This window comes from Harpia harpyja, chromosome 12 (assembly GCF_026419915.1).
Source record: "Harpia harpyja isolate bHarHar1 chromosome 12, bHarHar1 primary haplotype, whole genome shotgun sequence".
Taxonomy (NCBI): Eukaryota; Metazoa; Chordata; class Aves; order Accipitriformes; family Accipitridae; genus Harpia; species Harpia harpyja.
The window spans coordinates 27,369,972-27,392,660 of record NC_068951.1 but is presented as its reverse complement, the minus strand read 5'-3'; the positions used below and the strand labels follow the sequence as shown (position 1 = coordinate 27,392,660).

The 22,689-nt window shown below is 40.7% G+C and overlaps 1 protein-coding gene and 1 long non-coding RNA gene across 2 annotated transcripts in view; one reads left to right on the top strand and one right to left on the bottom strand.

Moving 5' to 3' along the window:
- The window catches only part of ATP1B3 (ATPase Na+/K+ transporting subunit beta 3), a 26,664-nt gene extending 17,164 nt beyond the window's left edge, over positions 1 to 9,500 (bottom strand). Inside the window, exons 1-2 of the mRNA XM_052802921.1 lie at positions 9,211 to 9,500; positions 485 to 613 (exon numbers count right to left, since the gene is read on the bottom strand). Coding sequence (XP_052658881.1) covers positions 485 to 613; positions 9,211 to 9,319 — 238 coding nt within the window. The 5' untranslated portion in view covers positions 9,320 to 9,500. The remainder of the gene's footprint in view (positions 1 to 484; positions 614 to 9,210) is intronic.
- Positions 7,626 to 22,689, top strand: LOC128148755 (uncharacterized). Its single transcript, XR_008237397.1, has 3 exons — positions 7,626 to 8,807; positions 10,137 to 10,257; positions 22,286 to 22,689. It is a non-coding gene; the product is annotated as an uncharacterized LOC128148755 (long non-coding RNA).

Genomic DNA, 22,689 nt, shown 5'->3' with positions numbered 1-22,689 from the left:
TGAACACTCTGGAAATGCCTTCATATCATAGTCCTTACACACTCTTGAGCAGATCACCTCCACAGTACAGCCTTCCTGTACTTTCTCCAAAGTATCAACTACTAATCACAGGCAGCCTTCCATCTGATCCGAGAGAACTGTTTTATAGTATCTTTAAAGCAATCTGATTAAAAGATAATCCCACCTCTACAACAGCACGTTGTGTGGATGTGCAGGTAAAATTGCAGTCTACATACATGACAAATTCAACTGAAAAGAACTTGGAGAAACAACAGCAAAAGTTAGCACATATATACAAAAAGCTACTGACTGAATTTATGCTATAAACATATATAACTTGCCTCACACCAAGTTTTACCTTTGAAACCTGTAAGTACTTCAGTAACAACCACAGTTTCCCACAGACAGTTCATACTTCAAACTCTCAAATGAAACGTACTGTTAAATCAGACAGAGGTTTATGAAAAAATAAATACACTGTTACCTGGACTAGAAATCCGGTCACGATATTTTGGAATATCACTGCTCAGTGTTTGAAGCATAACCCACATTGTGAATGTGAAGAGTGCTGCTAGGAAGCCGTAAAATACCAGATAGAATAGTAAGATCAAACCTGTAAAGAAAAAGCTAAAATTACTATTTTAGTTTCAGCTAATTCCACTACCTATTTTGAAAATCAAAATGGGAAATAAGCAATAAGATGTTTGGTTTTTTGTTCTCCCCTAGTCCCTTGCCACTCCTAATTGTAGTTATAAATCAATATGCCTCTAGCATACATACGTATTGCACAGTGCACAATACTGCCTGCAAAAACATTTTCTTCATACTTTCTGGCTCTTCAAATTTACAGGACATTTTGGCATCTCTATTTTTAGGAGAGAAGCATTAAAAACCACTCTTTGGGCTACATAGGAAAGCTGGCAAAGATGACTAAACAGTCCATTTAAAAAAAAATAGTTTCACTTGTTTAAGGGAAATACAGTTTTATATCTGGAAAGAAAGGGGTCATAGGAAGGACAAAAGAACTGAGTGAAAAGATAAAATTATTACGCTGGATCCAGAACAGGTAGGAAGCGATTGGTGCTTTAATAACATAGTTGATATTTGAGAGACCTCCACACAGAGAATTCATTCACACGTACGTCCTGTTACAAGAGACTTCTCAAGGTGAAAATGCTTCCTGCTGCATATTTTGGAAAACAAACCAAGCCTTCTATTCAGACTTACCACAAGTCTTCGCCTAACACATCCACCTGCTTTACCAGTCTACCTCCGGGACCCAGCAATGTTCCTAGAATTCACCAATTACACAGATGTTTCTAGCTTCAACTTGACAGTTGCTTAAGGAAGAACTCAAAACCTGAGGAAACAGCCTCAAGGAAACAGCCTCAAGGAAACAGCCTATTACGATGCTGTACCTCTCCCTCACTTAGCTGCAACAAATCGCTAAGTGAGAACACTACTTAGGAAAACAGCTTGAAAACTTACTGTGATGAAGTGTGTTTATTTTTTCCCCCGTTCTTCCACCCCACCCCCATTTTTTATTATGCATGCACTCTGGATACACAGATCCGTTGTTTGCTGTTGGTAACAGACAGGCCAAAGTTAAAATCTTACTTTAGAGATGATATGGACTCAGATCACCTGCAGAGATTTTCGAAGAACTTTCTGCCCTTTTTTTCAGATTTATGATGCATAGCCCTCATTCAAAAGCCTTTCAAAATTTGGGACAGCTCAATTGTTTTAGTAACTAAGTTTTCAAACAAGGTTTTGTATTCTTGCACTATTTGGTTTTTGACACTGATAGACCTGTGTTAGTGTATCTCGTTAAAGAAATAACAGCATACTGTTTGCTACACTTCCTTGGTTTTGTTTTCAGAAGTTCTGAGAGTATGTACTGATGATTGATTACTATTAGATTACCTTTTAAAATTTACATTTACCTGGAGACAGTTCCCAACTGAAGATGAAGCATATATACTATATGGATGGAAGACTTACTAAAAAACATTTAAGATTCAACAGAAATTGTTTTATTAATCAAGTATACAATACTAACCTAAAAAAAAGAGTGTGTGATTCTGTTTTAAGACTGAACACTTGAGACTTAAGGACACATGCACAGACATTGTCAAAAAGAATGAGAGCTACGCAAGTATTGAGGAATTCAGATGCTTGCACAGAGAGCCACGTTCAAAAGCTTTGTAATTCAAAACCATAATCGAACAATGATGGAAATTCAATTTTTATAAAATAGTCAAGCTATAAGGCTGCTATCAGGAAGCCAGAGAGATATAACTCAGGTCAAGAAAAGCACATCAAAACCATTATGCAACATTCTATGACCAACACTTGATTATATGAGAGAATCAAGTGCAGTATTTTTCACCCTTCCATAGAAAAGGAAAAAGCAAAAGCAAAAATGACTGTACCCCAGTGATGTGTACTGTCCACTGGAAGATGACAGAAGGAAGCCTAACCCCTGGCTCCTGTCCCAGAAACTGAACATTTTGCACTGAAATACTTTCTAGTATACTACAGCCCCCAGTAAACCACGACTGCTAAAGTTGCAAGTACCCGTATTACTTCTCCTAAAAGAATTCAGTGTACATATATTAAAATAATGAGGTGGTTCCCAAATTATCTTTACCATAACATAAGTTCTCTGCAGCAACCAGCTAAATGTTACTGGATTTTGGTTTGGGTTTAGTTTTCAATTTTATGTTGCGAACATCATTTACCAATCTGCAATAATCTGAAAGTGATCAGCTCTTTAAAATACATTTGGGAACCACTGAGATGTAAGATACAACGCAGTGATTAGACATTAAGTAGCAAAGTATGTGAACACAAGAACAGGCTTACTCTATAATGAACAAGACAGCTAGATATGTATTATAAACTGTTTCTAAGGCTATTTAGAAAAGAGCATATAAGAACAAGTAGTAGAATCCTAATCAACAAAAGCCATTACGGAAGTTGCATCTGTATTTGGCACACCAGCAATTTGCTTTACCTATAAGCTTACAATTACTTTAACTGGATCCAAAACAGAACAATGAACTTCTGATTAATACCCAATGTATTTTGGGTATCACAAAACCAACCAAACAAAAAAACTCCCTTACAAAACCTTTGGTCAGCTCTCATTTTGATCCCTACAATTTAAACAATTATTGAATACACATTCGTCAAGCTGTCTAAAAAGTACATTTTCCATCAAGTGACCAAGACATTCATCAATCAGTTCCAATGGAACAGAAAAAAAGTTTGACATTTAAGACAAGACAAGCACCTTCTGTGGCAATTAACATAAAAGCAAGAAAGTCAGGGAAATCTTCTCCATTGAGCTGTTTCAGAATACATTTGTATTTTAATTTCCAAAAGATGACACGTAACTTCACCAGATAAAAAACAAAAACAAAAAAATCCCTGCCCACTTGTTTATTACTGATGGGCATAACAGCACCATGGTGGTGTACTTCTAAGCAGACACAGCACTTAGTACTGCTTTGGGCCAATAGTACTGTAACATCTGCAATACTGGCCTTGGGCCTCATTTTGAAGCACCCTGAAGAGCTGATCCAAGCCTGCTGCAGCTCTCTTCCTTTGCCCCCTCAGTCGAGGCAATGGTGCCTACCCACTTACATAGCCTCTCCACTCCAGCAGGGATGGGGGCTGCTGGGGTCCCCCTCCCCTGCCAAGAGCTGCAGCAGGGCAGAACTGCTAGTGTAGGCAGTCCCTGGGGAGGCCTCAGGCCCACAGAGGGAGTGCCAACAGTGGGGAGAACAAGAGGGACCCCAGCATCTAAAACCCAGCAGTCGACTCCACAATGGAGACTGCAGTGTGAACAGTCACTTATGGCGTCCTTGTCCCTCCCAGCAACATCACATCCACTGGGGCTGCAGCAGTAACAAGGCTAGAAAGACTTTCTATTCACAGCCCTGAAACTCCACTAACCTCCCCAGTCCAGCAAAGTGCGCATGCATGCACACACACAGAGATTATTTTTAATCTTTATTTTACTATAGCCTGTAAATGCACTGCAGAACACCAACCATTAGACTAAGCTGCCCCATTTATGCTACTCTGCCACATAAAAAAAGAGGGAAAAAACAAACAACAAAAAACCCCTCTGCAACTTCCAACAGCCCAAAACTGAGTAAGCTGCTCTTTGTGAGCCTATTAGTATTAATTATTCTAAGCTAATCACAGTGAACAAGCCATAACCTGTCAAGAAGCTCTGCCAAAATAATTTCACATAACACTGGATTTCTTGTCAGGAAACAAGATGTACCCAAGTAACAGTGGAAAGCTATCCTCCCCATTTACTCCAAGGAAAATACAGCTACCACATCTAACATGCAACTCTATTCAAACGTTGCAGAACATCTTGCTACACCAAACCCTTTGAGTCTCTCAGTCTTTGACACTAAAACTATCACACAAGGAAAACTGTCAAAACCAAAATTCTGCATTACAATTTACCTAGTTGGTTTTTTTGTTTTGTTTTTCTTTTTTTGCAGGGCATCACAGTACCAAAACCCTTTAATATCCTAACCACATGGATAAGCCACAGTCAAATCTGGAAACCTACTGTTTCTGAACCAACATGTTGGTGCCATCATTAATTGGAGTTCATTTACAGGGATCAAAACACTTCTCCGTGATCAAAACCAGAATTTCTGACTCTGGTGAATGCAAAATATCATGTACCTGACCATCGTTACCACGATGAATACAAGCTTTCCAAACTTTACATGGCAGAAGTGATTAAAAGCATGTCAATCTCGCATACATCAGATTGACAGATCTACCTATATGTAATACATCGGTAGATATATACAGGTATCAATATAAACACTCTCACAACAGACATGGAAGCATTTACTCAACATCATCTGCAACAATGAAAACGAAATGCTGTCTTTATGGTTTGTTGGATTCCATGCTGCATTGATCCTATCACCTGCATGATCATTCTTCAGTATCTTTAACTAGTAGGATTTAAATACCGAAGTAATGTTAGTAGTGACCACCACCAATGCCAGCAACATCAAGAAGGATTTTTGGTTCACCTGCAGATGGATTTCTTTGCCTTAAACTAACATAACTATACATACTAGATAAGCACTAATCATGTTTCAACTTTATACCCTAAACACCTAAGAATTACTGTTTTCCAAATTTTGGGGAAGGAGAGGAAGAAAGAGGGAAGGAAGACTTCAGGAAGAAATAAAACCTTGGTCCTGTGTTACTACCATTTATTTCACAGTAAGCCAGGGCTCCACATATAACATGGCTAAAGACTTCAGGAGACAATAAAAATTGTCACGTGCAACACTTGCAAAGAATCACAAAAGCCAGCACTTAATGTCATGACTAACCATTTACAACACAAAAAAGCCCAAACCCCCCAAAATACCCTCACTGTACCACCAGAGCTTACTGATACCTGCAACAAGGCATGCCTTCAGAGTGATCTGTGTCATGGAAAATAAAATATTCTATTGATTTCTCAAATATTCATTTCTTACGATAGGCAGTATCATGGAAAAGTTTAGTAAGATTTTTGACTGCAGTCATATTCCTGGCTGTGCAGAGTTTTTTACATTAACTGTCCATCTGCCACAATACAAAAAAAGAGCAGTGTGTGTCTCTCCAATTTGCAACTTGGATGTGGAAGTGCTTCTACTGCAACGGCAGACAGTGATGCCAGAATGTTTAATATTACACTACCTGTGAAGAAAGCTAAATCACAACAAAATCCTGCTCAAACGCTGATAAAGAACACAGAATAATCAAGTCAGAACAGCAGTTAAAACTTTGACAGCACTGCATGCCCCAGCAAGAACCCAATGAAGACTAAACAGAAGCAAAACTGGATCTTTTGTTATGGTGACTGACAAGACTGTATATCCATTGACATGGTGGAAAGCCTTCCTAAAAATAAGGTGTTGGGTTTTGTTGGTGGGGTTTTTTGTGGGTTTTTGTTTGTTTTTTTAATTTCAGGCACTTATTTATGCACTGAAGGATACAAATAAGCATTTAAAATAATATTCAGTAGGTCCAAATTTCTATGTACTTTAAGAAAACGCCACCTCTACCTTGAACACCTTGACATAACTAGCTTTACAGAAAGGCTTAAATAGGCTTGGCATGACATCTAATATGACCATAAATGAAGTATTGCTAGACTCTATATTGCCTTTTTTGACACAAATTATTCTTCTGTAACCCTGTATAAAAAGAGTTTACTGTCTATATTGTATGATCATGCACACATTTGAGTGTTTAGTGAGCACTGCATTACAATACTTTCACGATGATCTCACTCTGTTCTTGCTAAATTATAGGCAAATATAGGCACAGCACCTTGCCATTACAGGCAGAGCCAGATGCTAATCTTCCTTTTACTTACAGGAAGGCCCCACATGGCAGTCTTGCAAGTTCTCCTTTCTTTGCCCTACCTGATTAAACCCTGTGTGGAACCCCAGGACTGACCCTCCTTCCCATCACCTCTGTGAGGAGTATTAGTGCCCCTTATGCCTTCTTGCTGAGAACACCACCAACTTAAGTCATCAACAGTTTTTTCCAGTATTTTCTCTCTCTTTAATACAACAAATGATTATGCCAGATAACTAAAAATATAAGGGGGGGGGTTAGATTTGGATACCGATTTGTGAAAAATTCAAATTGAATTATACCTCAAGTCTGCAAAAAGTAAAGTAAAAATCTCTCATTTTTTACAGCAAGAGAAGACTTAGTACAGTGTTTTTACCAAACTGTAAAAGGCAACTCTTTACCAAACTCTAAAAGGCAACATACCTCTGTTACATGACAAATGAGTCCAAGAGCTGCTTGTGTTTAATCTTTTCACAAATCCTGGCGTAGAAATGGCAGATGAAGATGAGTACTCCAATGCCACAGCACTCAGTCACAGAGAATCACTGCCTTGCAGTTAGAATTTACATACGCCCCGAGAACTGTCTCAAGACTAGGGCAAAACATGCACATACTGTAAATAATTATTTAACAGTTTCTCTACTGCTTCTGTCTTATTTCTGTGAGGAAGCTGTCCTGAGACAAGAGAAATATGCATGGAAGAACCAGAGCCAACTGAATTCTTATCATGCTGCCCCTGGAGACACCAAAGCCGAGCAGACTGGCAACCAGAGCTTTCTTCTCCTACCTCCCCACCTTTCAGACAGGAGACCAGCAACAGAAAAGGAACAATAGTCAGTGAGACTAGTCCAAGCTCACATCAGTACAGCAAGGGCAGAAGTGACACTAAACCCTGCATGTTCTTCTGTGCCAACAGAGCCATTAAATTAGTGTTCTGCAATTAAAAAAATTAAAACCAAACAGAAAACCACATGCCGCCCCCAAAAACAGTCAAAGACTATAATTTACTTAATATATATATAATTAAATTAAATAAGTACAATGTGTTAATCACAAAACGCCAGGACAAGTAAATTTTGACAAAAAAATACACCAACAATTTACAGCGCTGCTGACTAGTCATCTTTTAATGTCCAGGCTAAGCAAAAGTTACACAGCACTAATGACACACCAATCACCTAAACCACTTGAGAAAGTGAAAGTTGTTTCAACTGCACTTCTTTTAAAAAGTTACAAGCTATTTCTAATGTGCCCACAGTCTTTGTGCTCGTCAGATTCATGACAGACTTCTGCAATCCATACACCCATTCCTCCAGCCCACGCACTTGAGGAACCTGCCTGTACAGAAAGATCACTAGACAACAGCATAGTGGAAATTTCCTCTCCTTTGCTATTCAACTGGCAGAGTAGCTCACAAGCTCTTATTTCCATCTGAATGGAGGAGAACTCACATCAGAGCTAGGGCCCTCTCTTGATAGACAGGAGACACTGGCACTGCAAAGAAAGCACACCCCATGCATAGTCTGCTCAAGGCTCCTCCTCACTGTTTCAACATTAGTATTCATTGAGATTGTGTCAAGGCCAAGGATGTATTGGCCTGGTCCTTTACGCCACGCTGAGATTCTTGTTGGTTTTGTAAGCACAACTATTAAGTATCTCGACTACATCCAAGTTTTGGGAGGAGACGCAGCATTTTCTGAAGTCAGTAAATATGTCCCATGAGGACTGAAGAAACATCCTAATATTAAGCATTTATACAATGGTTTAATATGAGAAAACATACTCAGAAAATCCAAATATTTTTATTGGAAGCAACAAGATTATGATAACATGCTTTCCAGCTCAGAGGAAAGCAATGGGAAGACTACCTGAAAACAGGAAAACAAACACTGCCTTCACAAGCTTTACTGGAGAACATTCATTTAAAAGCTTCATTTCAGAAAAATAAAAGGCCCAGAAGCTCTATCTTGGAACAAATTTAGCACAATGACACGCAACGATCATTCTTTGGCAGACTATCTAGAATGGGGACTCATAAACTTTTTGGAGTTTTGTTTTTGGTTTTTTTTTTGCTTTCCTTCTTTGATCCGCAGCTACCCTCTAGAAGTACAAAGGCAATTCGCGCTCATTCATTCTCGATTTCCTGCGATGCTGGGGCGGGGGGGGGGCTGTAAGGAATGGATGGAGAAGAGCGGCTGCATTGACATGCACGCAGGCTGCTACCAACTAGGAGAGATAAGCGCGGGGCGGGAGCCGTCCCTGCACCTCGGCGGCGGAAGCCCGTCACAGCCGCACCGAAGCGGCCCCCGGAGTCCCCCCACTGCCCGCCCCCCCGTCGGTGGATCAGGCGGAGGAGGAGCCTGCGGGCCCAATTTGCTGCATTTGCGTACTGAGGCGGGAGGGTGAGTCAGCTCGGGACGCGCTCCCAGAAACTCCTCTTCCTCCCCCGACCCCCACCTGCTCCGGGAGGCGCCCCCGCCTCCCCTCCCCTCCCCCGCTGTCACGGCCGGAGCTATTCTTAGACCGGCGGGCAGCGGCGGTTGTAACGGTTACCGGGGCTCGTGCGCCGCGGCCTGGCGGGCCGCCTCACCTGGCCGCCGCGGCCCCCGCATCCCGCTCCGCGCGCCCCCCCCATCACTGCGGGGGGCCTTCCCGCTGCCCCCCCACCCCCCCCCCAATCACTGCGGGGGGCCTTCCCGCTGCCCCCCCACCCCCCCCCCCCCCGGCCTCGTCCCCCGCCGCCCCGTGTCTTCGCCGGCGGCCCGTGGCGGCTCGCCCCCCGCCTCCGCCCGCGGCAGCCCTTACCCCAGCTCTTAGCCGTGCGCCCCAGGAACTCGCCGCTGTTGGGGTTGTAGACGAACTGCCGCCACTCGGCCATGCTCTGGCGGAAAGGCTTCTTCGCTTCCTTGGACATGGCGAGGAGCGGCTGCGTCGCGCACCCCGGCGGCAGAGCCTCCCAGGCAGAGAAAGCCGCAGCGAGCGCCCGCTCCCCACCGCTAAGTAACTGCCGCCGCGGCGCCCGGCGGGAGAGCGGGCGGCCGACCAGTCACGCAGGGACCTTCCCCCCCCCACCTCCGCGGCGAGGCGGGACTCGCCGCGACATCGTTCCGCCCTCGCCAGCCAATCCTGGCCCGCCGCGCGCCTGCCCCCTGGCGGACAGCGGCCACGCGCCTGCGGCGCGGGAGCCCCGCGTGCGCGCTGGCACGCGGCTCTGCCTCGCGCCCGCTCCGGCTCCGCGCGCGGCGGCGGCGGTTAGGGCCTGGGGCGCGAGGGAGCTGCGGGCACCGCCGGTCTCACTCCCCGCCGCGGGGGGGGAAGGACACAAGGTGGAGGAAGGGGGGGGGGGGCGGCTTTGGCGCCTCGGCGGCGCTTCTGAGATGCTTCGGGCCAGCAGAGTGCGGCCACGGCCGGCGGTGGCGAGACATCGCCATCGCCAGAGAGAGAAGGAGGGAGGGAGAGAAACAGATGTGCCGCGGCGCGGATCGCGCCCTAGATGGCACCTGCGGCCCCCCCCGACACCTCGCCTTCCCCCGGGCCGGCCAGCGGACAGCTCCGCCCGGGGTCTCGCCTCAGCCGCCTGCCGGCCACGCGTGGGGAGAGGCCCGTGGGGCACAGCTGCCCGCCCAGCCCCGTGCTCCCTCAGGGCAACCTTCCACTGCCGAAACGATCGTGCTTTTTTCCCTTCCTAGCCCTGTAATCGGTTGGTTTGTGGCACCGTTGTGTTCTTACAGCATCGAACGGATGGATACCTGACCGTATGGGAGTGCCTGTGTGGGATGAGAGATGCTGCTCTGCAGGAGCTGTTACTGAAGCACAACTAACTACATTAGAAAAATACCAGAAGACAGAAAGGTTAGCAAGTGTAATTTGCATCTCGGAACTCCATTTAATTGTGCTACTGTCCTGAAACACTTGGCAAAAGAACATGTGTAAAAATGTTATAGAAGGGGTATTGATAATACGACTTCTTTGAGCATAAGACCTCAAAAACTCATTTGCTATCACACTCCTAAAGGTCAAAGTAAGAATAGCACAAAAAATCATTCTCTATCTCTCTGCTGACAGCAGAGGATCAGACTCCATTTACTTTCTGGCATGGATCAAGAGCTTACCCCCTCAAATTCCCTCTTTCCCCGATACTAAACGGAGCAGTGCCAGCCACTGCACACCACCAGCCCCATCACTCGGTCTTGTGGGTCAGCTCTAACATATTCTCCCTCATATACTGCTCAGCCAGTGTAAATAATGGACCATTAGTTAGGGACTTTGCAAAACTCAAGTGTAACAGGAGAGCTACTATATCAAAGCAGTTCTTAAAATAGTCAGTCAGTAAGCCAGAGATCAAACCCCAGTGAAAAAGCTAAGAGAGACTACACCTTAAAAATGCAAGAGCAACAATGTAAGAGACATCTTAAATGAGAGGAATTAAGTATTTATCAGCATGGTTAGTTTAAATCTTTATGATGATTGCAGTATTATTCATGCCAGAAAGCAGTAAATGTGAAGCATAAAACAGAATAAACCTGTTTGCCTCCTGAATGTCTGATTCCAATAGCCTCTTCTGTTACAGTACATCATCTAAATCATTCTATTTGCTGTAAAACAGCAGAAAATAACACATCACTCACTAATTACTCTGTGTCACACTGATCAGCTAATATATGCCATTTCAGGCCAAAAATAAGCCATCTCCATTTTTTCTTTTTTCTTCTAAATGTCACCAAGCAAAAGACTGAATGTCATTCCATTCTAGCAACTGCTTTGCTGAATTATTTTTCCCAGTTTATTCAAATAGGTATCCTGCCTTCTTAAGGAATAATACGGCAGCGAAATGTGCCTAGAGCCATCTTTTCGGATGGGGCACCATACTGATTCAGTAACATTAACGTTTACTAGATGCAAAAGACTGGGGGAGTTAATACAGATAAAAAAATAAGATTGCCTCTAAGGAACAACCACACCCTACATTATGCAATGAAATTTCAACATTTAAATATATTCATATTTAAAAAACATTACAGAAAACGTAAACCAAAGTTTTAGAGGAACTAATATTATCCAGCAACCACTGAAACTCTTCAGTCTGCTCATCGTAAAACATAGGAATCTTTCTGTGCTCTGCTCCAGTGAGTTCAGAGGCCCAGTTTGACTATAACAACTATTACACTCGTTTTCAAAATCGGCTGTCTCATGCACCCCCATGGGTGGAGTGGTGGATCCTCATTCCCACTGAAAATCAAACTGTTTCCGAGATGCAAAAGGGTAAATATTTTGACTCATGGACATACAAACCCCTTGGCTAGACACTGATCCCAGGTGAAATAACAGAAAGGTCCATCCATATTCCAGTCTTTGTTAATAAAAAGTAATGAGCGGTGACAGCACGATCTGCTATACAATTAGCTGCAATCACAGTGCAGTGTTGGACAGCCTACATCCCTTCCAGACCTGCATTATCTTTTATGCAAGACAGCGTCAGGGCACAGTGCAGGCCAGCGGCTGCCTGGGGGCCGGGAGCCACAGGGGACCCCACGGGGCAGGTGCAGCAGGACGTGGCCTCGCAGCCAGGGCCCGTCCCACTGCCCCCAGCCAGGGAACGGGGCAGGCCTGGGGGGCAGCAGCAGGGGCACACAAGAACCCAGGTCTGAGGCCAGGACATCAGCCCTGGAGTCGGGGTCCAGATCGGCAGAGCCCATGGCCAGGCCTAGGCACAGCCAGGCCTGGAGTCCAGCACACCTCTGGCAGCGCCGGGTCGAGTGAAATGGGGCTCCAGGGCCATGGGGGGCGAGGGTCAAGTCAGACTGGTCAGGGCAATTAAGGCCTATTAGCGCACTCAGAGCCCTGACCAGTAGGAACAAACATCTGATTTTTTAAAATAATTAGATGTTCAGCTGATAAAACTAATTGCACTTCCATTTTAAAGTTGGATTTCTCTAAGCTATTGATTTAGTGCCACAAGACATTTTGATTCAAAACACCTGATTTATATAGAAATGACTGGACTAAAAACTGGCTCACTGACATTTCAAAATGTAATTGTCAGTGGCAAGATATCAATGAGTTGATGCGTTTCGAGTGGCATCCTTCAGGATGCTGATTCCTAAGCTGAAGGTATTTTGCGTTAGCAGCCTATGTGGTTGTATAAAGTATTTGGTGATAATGTTTAGAAAGGATAGAAAGATTGGTGTGTTCATTTGTTCAGCAAAGCACAGGCAATTCTGTGGCAAAAAGTACTAATGCAATCTAGTGTGTATAAAAACTTGTCTTCTAGAAAGAAGATATCTGTGTGCACTTTGGTGAAGAAACACTACAAAAAAACCATGCACCCACTTCTGATATTTACACAAGCAGGAAAATGGAAATATTAGCGATAGTTCAAAGAGTACTGAAAAATGATCCAGGGAGCAGAAAACAAGCTAACTTACAATATGAAGCTTCCACATTTCAGCTTATTCAGCTTCTGAAAGAAAAAACCTGACAAGAGACTGGATTACTTTGAATAGGTACTTAAATATAGAAAAGAGATCTTGATACTATGACCTTTTCAACCTCACTGACAAAGGCAATGGTATCCATTTGCTGGAAACCAGATAGACAAACCTAATGTTGACATTTCCTGACTGTGAGGGCAATTAAATATTTAAATAGTTTACATCTGGAGAGATAGCTGGTACACCTTTTCTTGGATTTTAAACGTGAGATTAGATATACTTTTTAAAGACAGGGTTTAATTCAGCTTTGGAAGAAATGCAGTTTTGTGCGGATAGGCAGCAAGACTTTGCTTACCATCAAATAGCATTGCAATGCAACGTTCTAGGTCAGAAGCAGTATCCTCTACTTCCAGACACCGTCCAGAAAGCAAGACCAATTGTCTGTGCTGTCCACAGGGATTTTGCTCAAGTTTGGTCAGATGGTTACTGAAATATTTGATTGGGTTCCACAGAGAGAAATGAATGAGTGACACTGGTGGTTCTGAACGTGGATGTCTGACGATTGTCAGGTTTGGGCTCATCGTCTCACAGACCATTCAGCACTAGGATTGGTTCTCAGTTTACAATTTACTGTTTCTCTGGAAAGGCAGTTTTATCTGCACAGCTGATCTTTGTAATGGTGGTAATGCCACATTGGTAATATGTGTTTTCCAAAGCACAACAGAAAGAAAACCACCTTGACTCACTATCAAGAAAATGATATATGATGATGATAAAAATGTAAACCATACAACACAAAAAAATCCAAAATTTTAAAATATTAATTATATAAAGATAACTGCTACGTTCTTTTTAAAAATTGTCATGCATAACTCTGGGAAGAAAGTAAAATATGATAGGAAGCAAGATTGCTACAGTTTACAGTACAGAGACTCTACAGAGGGCAGTTCTTAGCACAAGCTAAGTTTCTTTTGTGTTGCCAAAGGGAATTTTACTTTGGCCCATTTGGAGGATTCTTGATGACTAGAAAGCCACCCCCTTCTCTTCTAGTTTGGGTCTAGGGTGGACCACAGCAAGACACAATTTTGGCATCACTTGGATAGCTCCCTGGGGCTGCGGTAACTTCCACAGGCATCTGCCCAGTCCAGTTTCAAAGCCGCTTTTGAATTGCAAGAGACGTATGTGTAAGTTAGACCCAAATCTGCTTCTTTATCCTCAGCTAAGTTTTAAACCATAACTAGAAGACACATGATAAACTCAGGAAGGACCAACTCCAAAAATATTATGACTGAGAAATACTTTCTACTTCATCATACAAAATACCAAGAAACATAAGACACACATTTTCATGAGGAAAAAAAAATACAAAAGACTTCCCACTAAAAATGAAAAAGAAAATGTCTGTCATTGTGAGAGTAGAAAGACTACAGAAACAGTTCTTGTGTTTGGTAGTTTGCCAATGAATCAGAAAGGGCTGGTAAAAATGCATTCATTGTGCAGAGCCCCCTCACTCTTGCAAAAACTCCTTTATTCACAGAGACAAGATTCTGCTCTCATATATAGCACGACAACTCCTGTTAAGTCAATGGGAGTTGACTTGCATTACGCAGAGGAGACTTTTGCCCAGATATTCAGCATTTGTTTACAGTAGGAAAGAGAGCCTCTAACTATTGTTGAAAACTATTTCATTGCTTATTTTTAATACAAAGGGCTCGAAGCGAGAAAAGCTCAATTTGTAGGAACTTTGTAACTATTAGGGTTTTTATCCATTTTATAACACGTGCAGTCAGAGTTAAGTTTCAGAATTTTTTTCATGGACAAGTAAAAGAGCTTCTTAATTAAAGCTGGTTTGAGAAGAGTTCATAAAAATAAGGTATCTGTCTTACTTGCTGAAGCATTTTTCTCCCATTTTGAGCTAATACTTTGTAAACAGCAACTGAGTGAGGGACCACAGGCACTGTTACTGACGAGGTTTGTCTGCGAGAGAACAGTGAAGTACAAGGACTGAGGCAGAAAAAGGAGCTGGGCAAGACAGCTGGCATTAGCTGATGGGTAACTCTGGGATGGGAGCAGAAGGGGCAGGGGCAAATGGGAAGCCATTAGGAAGAGGGGCTAAAGAGGGAAGATGAAGAACATGAAAGGCAGGGTGAGGAGTTTGGGGCCAAAAATGAAGTTTAATGATGAAACTCACATTAGTTGTGAAGTGCTGCTGAAAGAGATGGTCCCTCCTCTCCCTATTCCACTGTCCCTTCCAACCCTGGTTGTGATTTTTAGCATTGGTGTTCATTTTACCCCATGATGACCTGATTCAGAGAGCTGAACTGAAAGAAAACAAATCACACAAGTTTAGTTCCCTGACTCGGCTCACAAGGGAGACCAGGGCAGACAGTAGGAGGAATGGGACTACCCCTTTCAGTAGCAGCCCACAATTAGATTGGCAGAACCACATCCTGAGTTCATCAGGGGACTCAGGCAGCAATCCAAGGAGAAAGCCAGCCCTGGCTAAGCCAGGAGGCTGAGGCTGAAATGAAGAGAGTCTATGAAGACAGAAAACTTGAAAAATTGATGTTGGAGGGAATGAAAGGCCTGGAGAAGTGAGGCAGGGTTTGGAAGGAAGGAGAGGGTAGAAAGTAATTGCAGGAGTCTCTGTCCTTGCTGGAGCACCATGTCCTGCCCCTGAAACTACCGCAGAAAATGCTAAATTTCACTATTCCTTCACCACCAAATTTTTGCGATGCCAGTTATGAGCCACTGTACATATGTCACTGCCTTCTGTTATCATAAAAGATGACAACTTATTACTCTTATCAGTGATCAAGGCATGCAACAGGCAAAAGTCTCTTGCAGTAATCTAATCTTATTGGTAAAAGCGGTGGTATCATAACAACATGATGGTCTCATGATAGTACTGACGTGTCTCTAGGCTGTTAAAAAATGGGAAAAGATAATTAAGCACAAAAACAACAAAGGAACTTTGAACACCTGTAAATTAGAAAAATCCTAGAATTACAGTTCATATAGGTTGGTTAATAAATGACTAAGGACAAGCAAGAAAGACTCATTATACAGCCAAACTTTTCCCCTAAAAGTTATACCTACAAAAACAAAAACCTTCAGAAGACAAATTTTCATTTAAATTTTCCTGTTCTTTATCTGGTATGTCTGTTTAGATACCTAGCACATGAAAGTGTTAAATTTTTTTCATTCAGTTTTCCTTGTGCATCTACATTTCCCTACTGATGTAAATTTAGTCCATACAATGCTGCTAGTTTGTGCAGATGACTGTGAAATACAATAACTTGCCCCTCTAATTTACTTAAATGCTACTGAGAAGTTCCGCGATGGGAACTAGTATTTTCAGTTTTCCCAGTCCAACTTTCTTCTCCCAGTCGAGTCACTGATTCCCTTAGTGATCTTGAACAAATCATTTAATTGTACCCATATCAAGCCAGCTGGATAACTAAAGTAAAAAGCAGCTCTCCATTGAAAACCAAATGCTATGCCTAAACTGTGCCTTCCTGAGTAAACAAACACGGGTGAGACTAACACATTTTCCCTTGGGACCATTGTGAGGGAGTGAAGCATTCCAAATGCATTTCAAAACCTAGAAGATGGGTTCAACTTTGGTCTTGAGAGACATTTTTGCTAATCCAGTAATTAACATGCTGGTTTTGCATAGAATAAAGAAAGGATCTTAAATATTTAGAAGCATATTATCACAGTGTTTTTGAAAGAGTCACTATTTTTTAAAACATATTAATTTACTTGTTCACTTCAAACAGACTAGATCTCAACGGTTATGTTTTTAAAACTCTGGTGGCTTACTTAGTGAATGCTTGTGACTCATAAGGCCTATTATTAGTCCTTCTGAGCATACATTAGCTAAAAAAAAAAATTACAGCAAGCTAGCTTTTATGTACTGTTTAGCAGAAAGTTCACTGTATTATATAAACCATTGCCATGTAGTTCTCCTTTAACTGTTAAAAAATACATTGTAACCTACTTGTTTTGCATATGTTTCATTTTACTTCCTAATCCAAACAGTGTGTGTTACATACATACACTTTAGTGATGGTGGCATCAAACTGAAGTCATAAAAATTTTTAACCAGCTTGTACATAGGAACAGTTCTTGACTAATATTATTCATCTGAGGTTATTTACTAACCCTTAGTGAATCTTTCTGCCACTCCATGAGCTAATTTGTTAAAAGACTAACCACCTTCATCTCTTATTAACCACAAATGATATTGAAGATGCTCAGCATTTTTTCAGTGAAGTCCTACATCCATCTGTTCTTGATAGATTAATTCGTAGGGAGTATCCCTATAGTAAGTACAATTGTGGAATGCCCACACGAAGTCACAAGGCCTACAAATTGAGATGTCAACTTCTTATGCTAAGCAGTCAATCTGTTTATTTGTATAATTTTGAAAGAGGAAGTTGGGGAAAAAAAGAGAACTTTTGAAAATGGAAAATGACAGTCAGCATTTTTTTTCTAGTCTGAATGTGTGGGAATTCCACCATTACTCTATTTTTGGTCTGACTTTTTTACAGCATTTTTGTAAGATTATACTACCCTTACAGCAAATTATTAAATCATTTTAAAAAAAATTATAACCTCTCTGCAACTGATTTTTGTTGATTTTTAACTAGCCGTGGTTTTGAAAGAGTGGTCGATACACTTTGTAGTCTATAATATAGTTTTATAAACAAATACTGTAGGAATAATACAAAAGAGGATCAGAGCTACATAGGTTCCATATGCCCATTTTTTTTGATTCTGCAGGCTCCTGCAGGTTTCATTCCCAGTAAATGCTACTGGATTTTCCCAAAAGTGGCACCAATAAAGGTTTTTAATTGTTTTTAAATTGTATTTTCCAATTTCTTTCACATTTGAACAAACACATACAACGGGCCTCCCTTTCCATTGCTCCCTAATCATAATACAATCTAAAAATGTTCATTCTACCTCCGACTGCCAGATGCAATCCTTTGAAAGAAAACTCTACTTCAACAAGTAGACTTAACTGATTTCTATACACTTTAAGGGCAACAGTGGTTACTATCAGATGATGGTAAGATACAAATTTTTAAAGACATAGTGGCTCAGCAAAAGTTTTTTTCAGATTCATACTGCAGATAAAAACAACAAAAATACACACTCAGGTGCTCACATAATAAGTAAAACTGCTGTGTCTTCTCCCCATGCTGTTCCCCTGTGCAGGGGGAGATACTACCCATAACAGGAATGGGATACTTCCTGCACAGGAATGGAAGTATTTGAGTAGGAGGAGCAGGATTTAGTTCACTGAAAAACTGAAGGAAAAACCTGTCAAAATGTGGTCTGTTATAATCACAGAGCCTATGAGAAAATAAAATCTTAAACTACAACACCCCCCCCCCCCAAGTATTAAAAAATAGACTGAAATGTTCTACATCTTTTTTATTGCAGTTCTCTCCTGCTGTAATTGTAATGGGTACTTTGTTGTTATAATACCGTCAATCGTCATTTTCTATTTATTTGCTAAATTGTTTGCTAACAGAAGAAAGAGAGGATCATTTATAATAAAAGCCCATCTGTGTAGATTTGTGCAAACATAATTGCACATTCTAACGTTCAGTCCAAAGACATATTGGTCATATTAAGAAATGTATTTGTTAACATATTTGGGGCCTCAGAAATAAATTTTTTTTAATAATTCTGTAATACAAATAAACCAAAGTACTTACAGTCATCCTAAGGAGCAAATCTGGTTGCAATTTCTGGCAGAAATTACAGTGCAGTTTCCCTGTGTGGAAGATGACTTATGAAGCTGATGAAGGAACTGTACTTCATACGTGCTGTGAAGACTAGTGCTGTGTTCTTAGCATTTGAACACGTACTAGAGCATAGTTGGTCACTGCATTGAACACACCTGTAGTGTTAAGGCTGCTGTAAAGCTACTATCCTTGCACTTCAGGTCAAGTTTACTGAAATTTGGCACATAGAAAAAGGTTGTTAACAGGGCTATTAAAGGTTATTAACCAATACTTGAGAGGAATGACTGCTCTTGCCCTGTGTAACTATAGCAGAAAAATACAGAGTTAATCACATTTAAAACACTGCAGTCACTGAAGAGGAAATCATTATTTGCATGGATTGTTTTGGAGGACAGCAGGCAATGAATTCATATTCTATACAGCAGATTTCTCAAATCCATATATGTTGCCCAAAACAGTGTTCAAATAAATACTACACCAGGAAATATTAAATGTCTGCCTTAAGTCTGACCATGAAATACAATTACCTCTGTTTCCTCCCCTTCGGTAATTGTCAAGTGGTTGAGATGATCTCAGTGAAAGAAGATTTTTTGTTAGTATCCTAAGTCATTATGTCAATACCCACAGTGAAGTCTAGGTAGGGCAGCTATAATGTATGTCTTGTAAATATGCATTCTGTATTTTAAAACATTCTTAGAAGGAGGCTTCATTTCAAATTTTCATATTAAAGTAGGCCTCTTCACTTAATCATTAAGAATTCAGATTACCAAGATACAAACCCAGTTCATCTTATCTACACACGCTGATCTACATATACATACCCTTAACTAAACTGGGAGACAAATAAGCCACAAATTGGAAACTCTGTATTTAGATCAGAGGAGGAATTGTTTATGTGGCATAAGGAACTGTTAGTAATTATTGTTAAAAAAGCGTTCTCGAACACAGACCTAAGCAATTCTGGATTTAGGGAAAGCCAGTGGGGATTCAGGTTTTGCCATTAGTGCCAATTCTATAGTGGAAAGACACAAAACCTCATTTGCAATCCTCAGCTGTTAACTTTGATAAAGTTTTCATCTTTGTACAAAAATCATCATTTAATTTGAATTTCCTGAATTGCATTTATTTACAAAGCTGTGAGTGTTCTATTTTTATCATTGTCATCTTTCCATTTTAATTACATTTAAGGCAGATTTCTTACCTTGTGATTAACATGCAGGTGGAAAAAGAACAGTGAGGAGTTAATGATGGGACAAAGATTGTATTTCTTTTACTAATTTGCTTCTGGCTTATGCATAGATTCTACGTGTATATATTATCTAAATGGTATAGAGAGCAGAGTGGCAGACTACCCTTTCTCGTATTCTGGTTGCAGCCTTCTGAGGAGATGGGAGCTGCCTGGAGCCGCACTGACCTTTCTGGAGAAGCAACTCTGGAGCAGAGGGTGGGGAGGGCAGGCAGAGGCACAGCTAGCAGGGAAGAGCAGGCAGGAAAGCTGGAACAAACGAAAGGGTTTGCTTGCAGCAGGGAAAAGGCTCAGAACAAGACCTAGAAATAAGGGCGCTTCTATAGGATCCCAGTGGGGAGCTGTGTAAATTAGGTACAGATTAGGAAGCTGCTGGAAGTTGCCCAAATGGAAGGCAGAACTGAGTGGAGGGATTCACCCTGTAAGGCACACTGGGCAGGAGGTTATTTGCAAACTTTTTAATTAGACTCCATTGATAAGCCTCAGCTTGCTCTGTAAAGAATTCTCTTGCTCTTGTTTGCTATTTTGTGTGCTAATACCATGTCACTTTAGAGATAGGAAGCTTTTGGTTTCCTTCAGCATGTTCACTTTAAAAAAAGGCTGAGTAGGTCTACTTTAAAGCCTTTGGTGACTCAGGGGTCTGTCAGCTAAAAGCGATATATATAAAATACATTATATGAAAATTAAACATATGAATATGTAAATATAACAATCAGCTAAAAATGATAGGCGAGTTGTATGATTATATATATTCCTGACAAGAGAAAACTTCATTCCCAAAATTAATTTAGCCATAATTCTTCAGCTGCTTTTTTTTCTTTTCTATTTTAGTATGTCCTCTGTTAGTTGAGTTGTTCTTTAACAGCACAGTTTAGTAGCAGGAAAAACACAGCAAGGCTTATTTAAAATCTAAACCCATTTTAAACATTTAAAATCTAATTCCCAACAAGAGATGTCTTGAATAGTCAAATATGATCTCCATTGTTAATCATACAGAAACTTTCCCCATTTTTAATGCTAGAATTGCAAACTCTGTAAAAAATTAGAATATCTTATTTTCTAACTTGGTTTCTGTAATACCAACAAAGATAGAATCCCATTGTGACATACATACTCTGCTGTTTCCTAGACATATGATTTCCACTTCTCTTGGGTCAAACCATATACAACAAATCAGTTTCTAGATACAATTAGCTGATTAAGATTCCTATTAATTAAAAAATTCCTTCTTTCATATTACTTTTCTAAGTTTGTATGCAGTTTGAGTCAAGTAGTGCTGGGTTCAGTACACTTCTTGTTTTGTTTTTAAACAACTTATTTCAGAATAAATCCTTTCGGTATCTGGAAATACGAAGTATTCCTTCGCTAGAGCTCATGGCTGTTGCTCAAATAAGACGCACTATGTTTTTTCATATGGGTATGTGCAATCCTAAAGACATTTCCTACTGTACAGTTAAATTTTTTTTTTCTAACTTTCTCTTTCATAAGACTTTTTCCTGCTCTAAAAAGTGTTGACATTAAGCAAAAAGTAAATAAAACCGCTGCTTTCTGAACTTGAAGCAGCAGAATAGCCTTAAAAAAAATCCTTAGGGTATCACTTAGAATTACACCCATAGGCATTTCTGACCACAGAGACTCTTGTAATAAAAAGATTTTTTAAATTGAGTTCTACTGAGCACATATACCGTACTCTCAAGCTGTTCAAGAGTCTGCTGTGTCTCCCTCCCACTGCTTTGCTTCTTTAATGAAATAAAAGCCCTTTAAGTTGACAAAACCATTAATGTTTTCACTAGAAACAGAAAACTATACCAAGGGCTATGCAGTAATCTTTAAATTGCACATTGAGCAGCTGAGAAATTGGTAGGTAAACCTTCCTTCTAGAGATGAATACACAAAACTTCACTGCAATTAGCTTAGTATGCATGGTTAAGTTAGATGGCATAGTTCTAGCGTGATGGTTGTAAGCTACGTAAGTGGGTTTCACTTATTGTTGGAAATTAATTTCTTCTAAACAGTCCAAATATTTTCATATCATCTAGGTGACTCAAAGATATATGTCAAAGTCTGAAACATTATTTCTTCATTCCCTTATTTATCAGTTCTGCTGGCAGAAGCATTAATTGCAGTCTGCTAGCTATATAAAGGAAAAAAACAAATTAATAGAGGATTGTTCGCTTGGTTTACTATGAATTAGAATGTATTTGTAAGGAAAAAAAAAAGATTCAGACAGCATTTCCTCTCTTGCTATTGTAAAAAAAAAAAAAAAAATCATTGTTCATTTAAAATAATAGCTTTTACAGAATGATTCTATTTTTTTTCCTTACCGGAAGATTGCAGGAACAAAACACAATTAATGCATTTGCTGCCATTCCTGATTAAAATGAAGATTTAAAGCCCTGTATATCCTGTCTTTAACTGATTGTAAAATGTTTATTTTTCAGATAATGTCAAGATCACGGTCATTTCAGAACAACAGTTTACTGTTTGGAGCAGTGGCTGTTTCATGGATCTCAGAATAACAAATTATCCCTGTGTCCATCTAGACAACAACTGGAAGATGTTTGCTAATACAGCTCACTAATTACAACTTCCTCCCCTCAAAAGTAATAATTTCCATTATTGCTTAATTTATAATTCTCAAATCAAAAACTTCCCCTCTACTTTAGTTCTAAACTAAGGACTAAACAGATACATGTAGCTGATTAATCCCTCAATTAATTAGCCTTGCATAAATATGGTTGGGAAAAAAGGCTGAAGGGGTGCACAGGATTTATGCTCTGCTGCTACACAGAAGGTAATTCCATCACACATTTGGTCTTGGGTTTATTATCATAATAAAACCAAA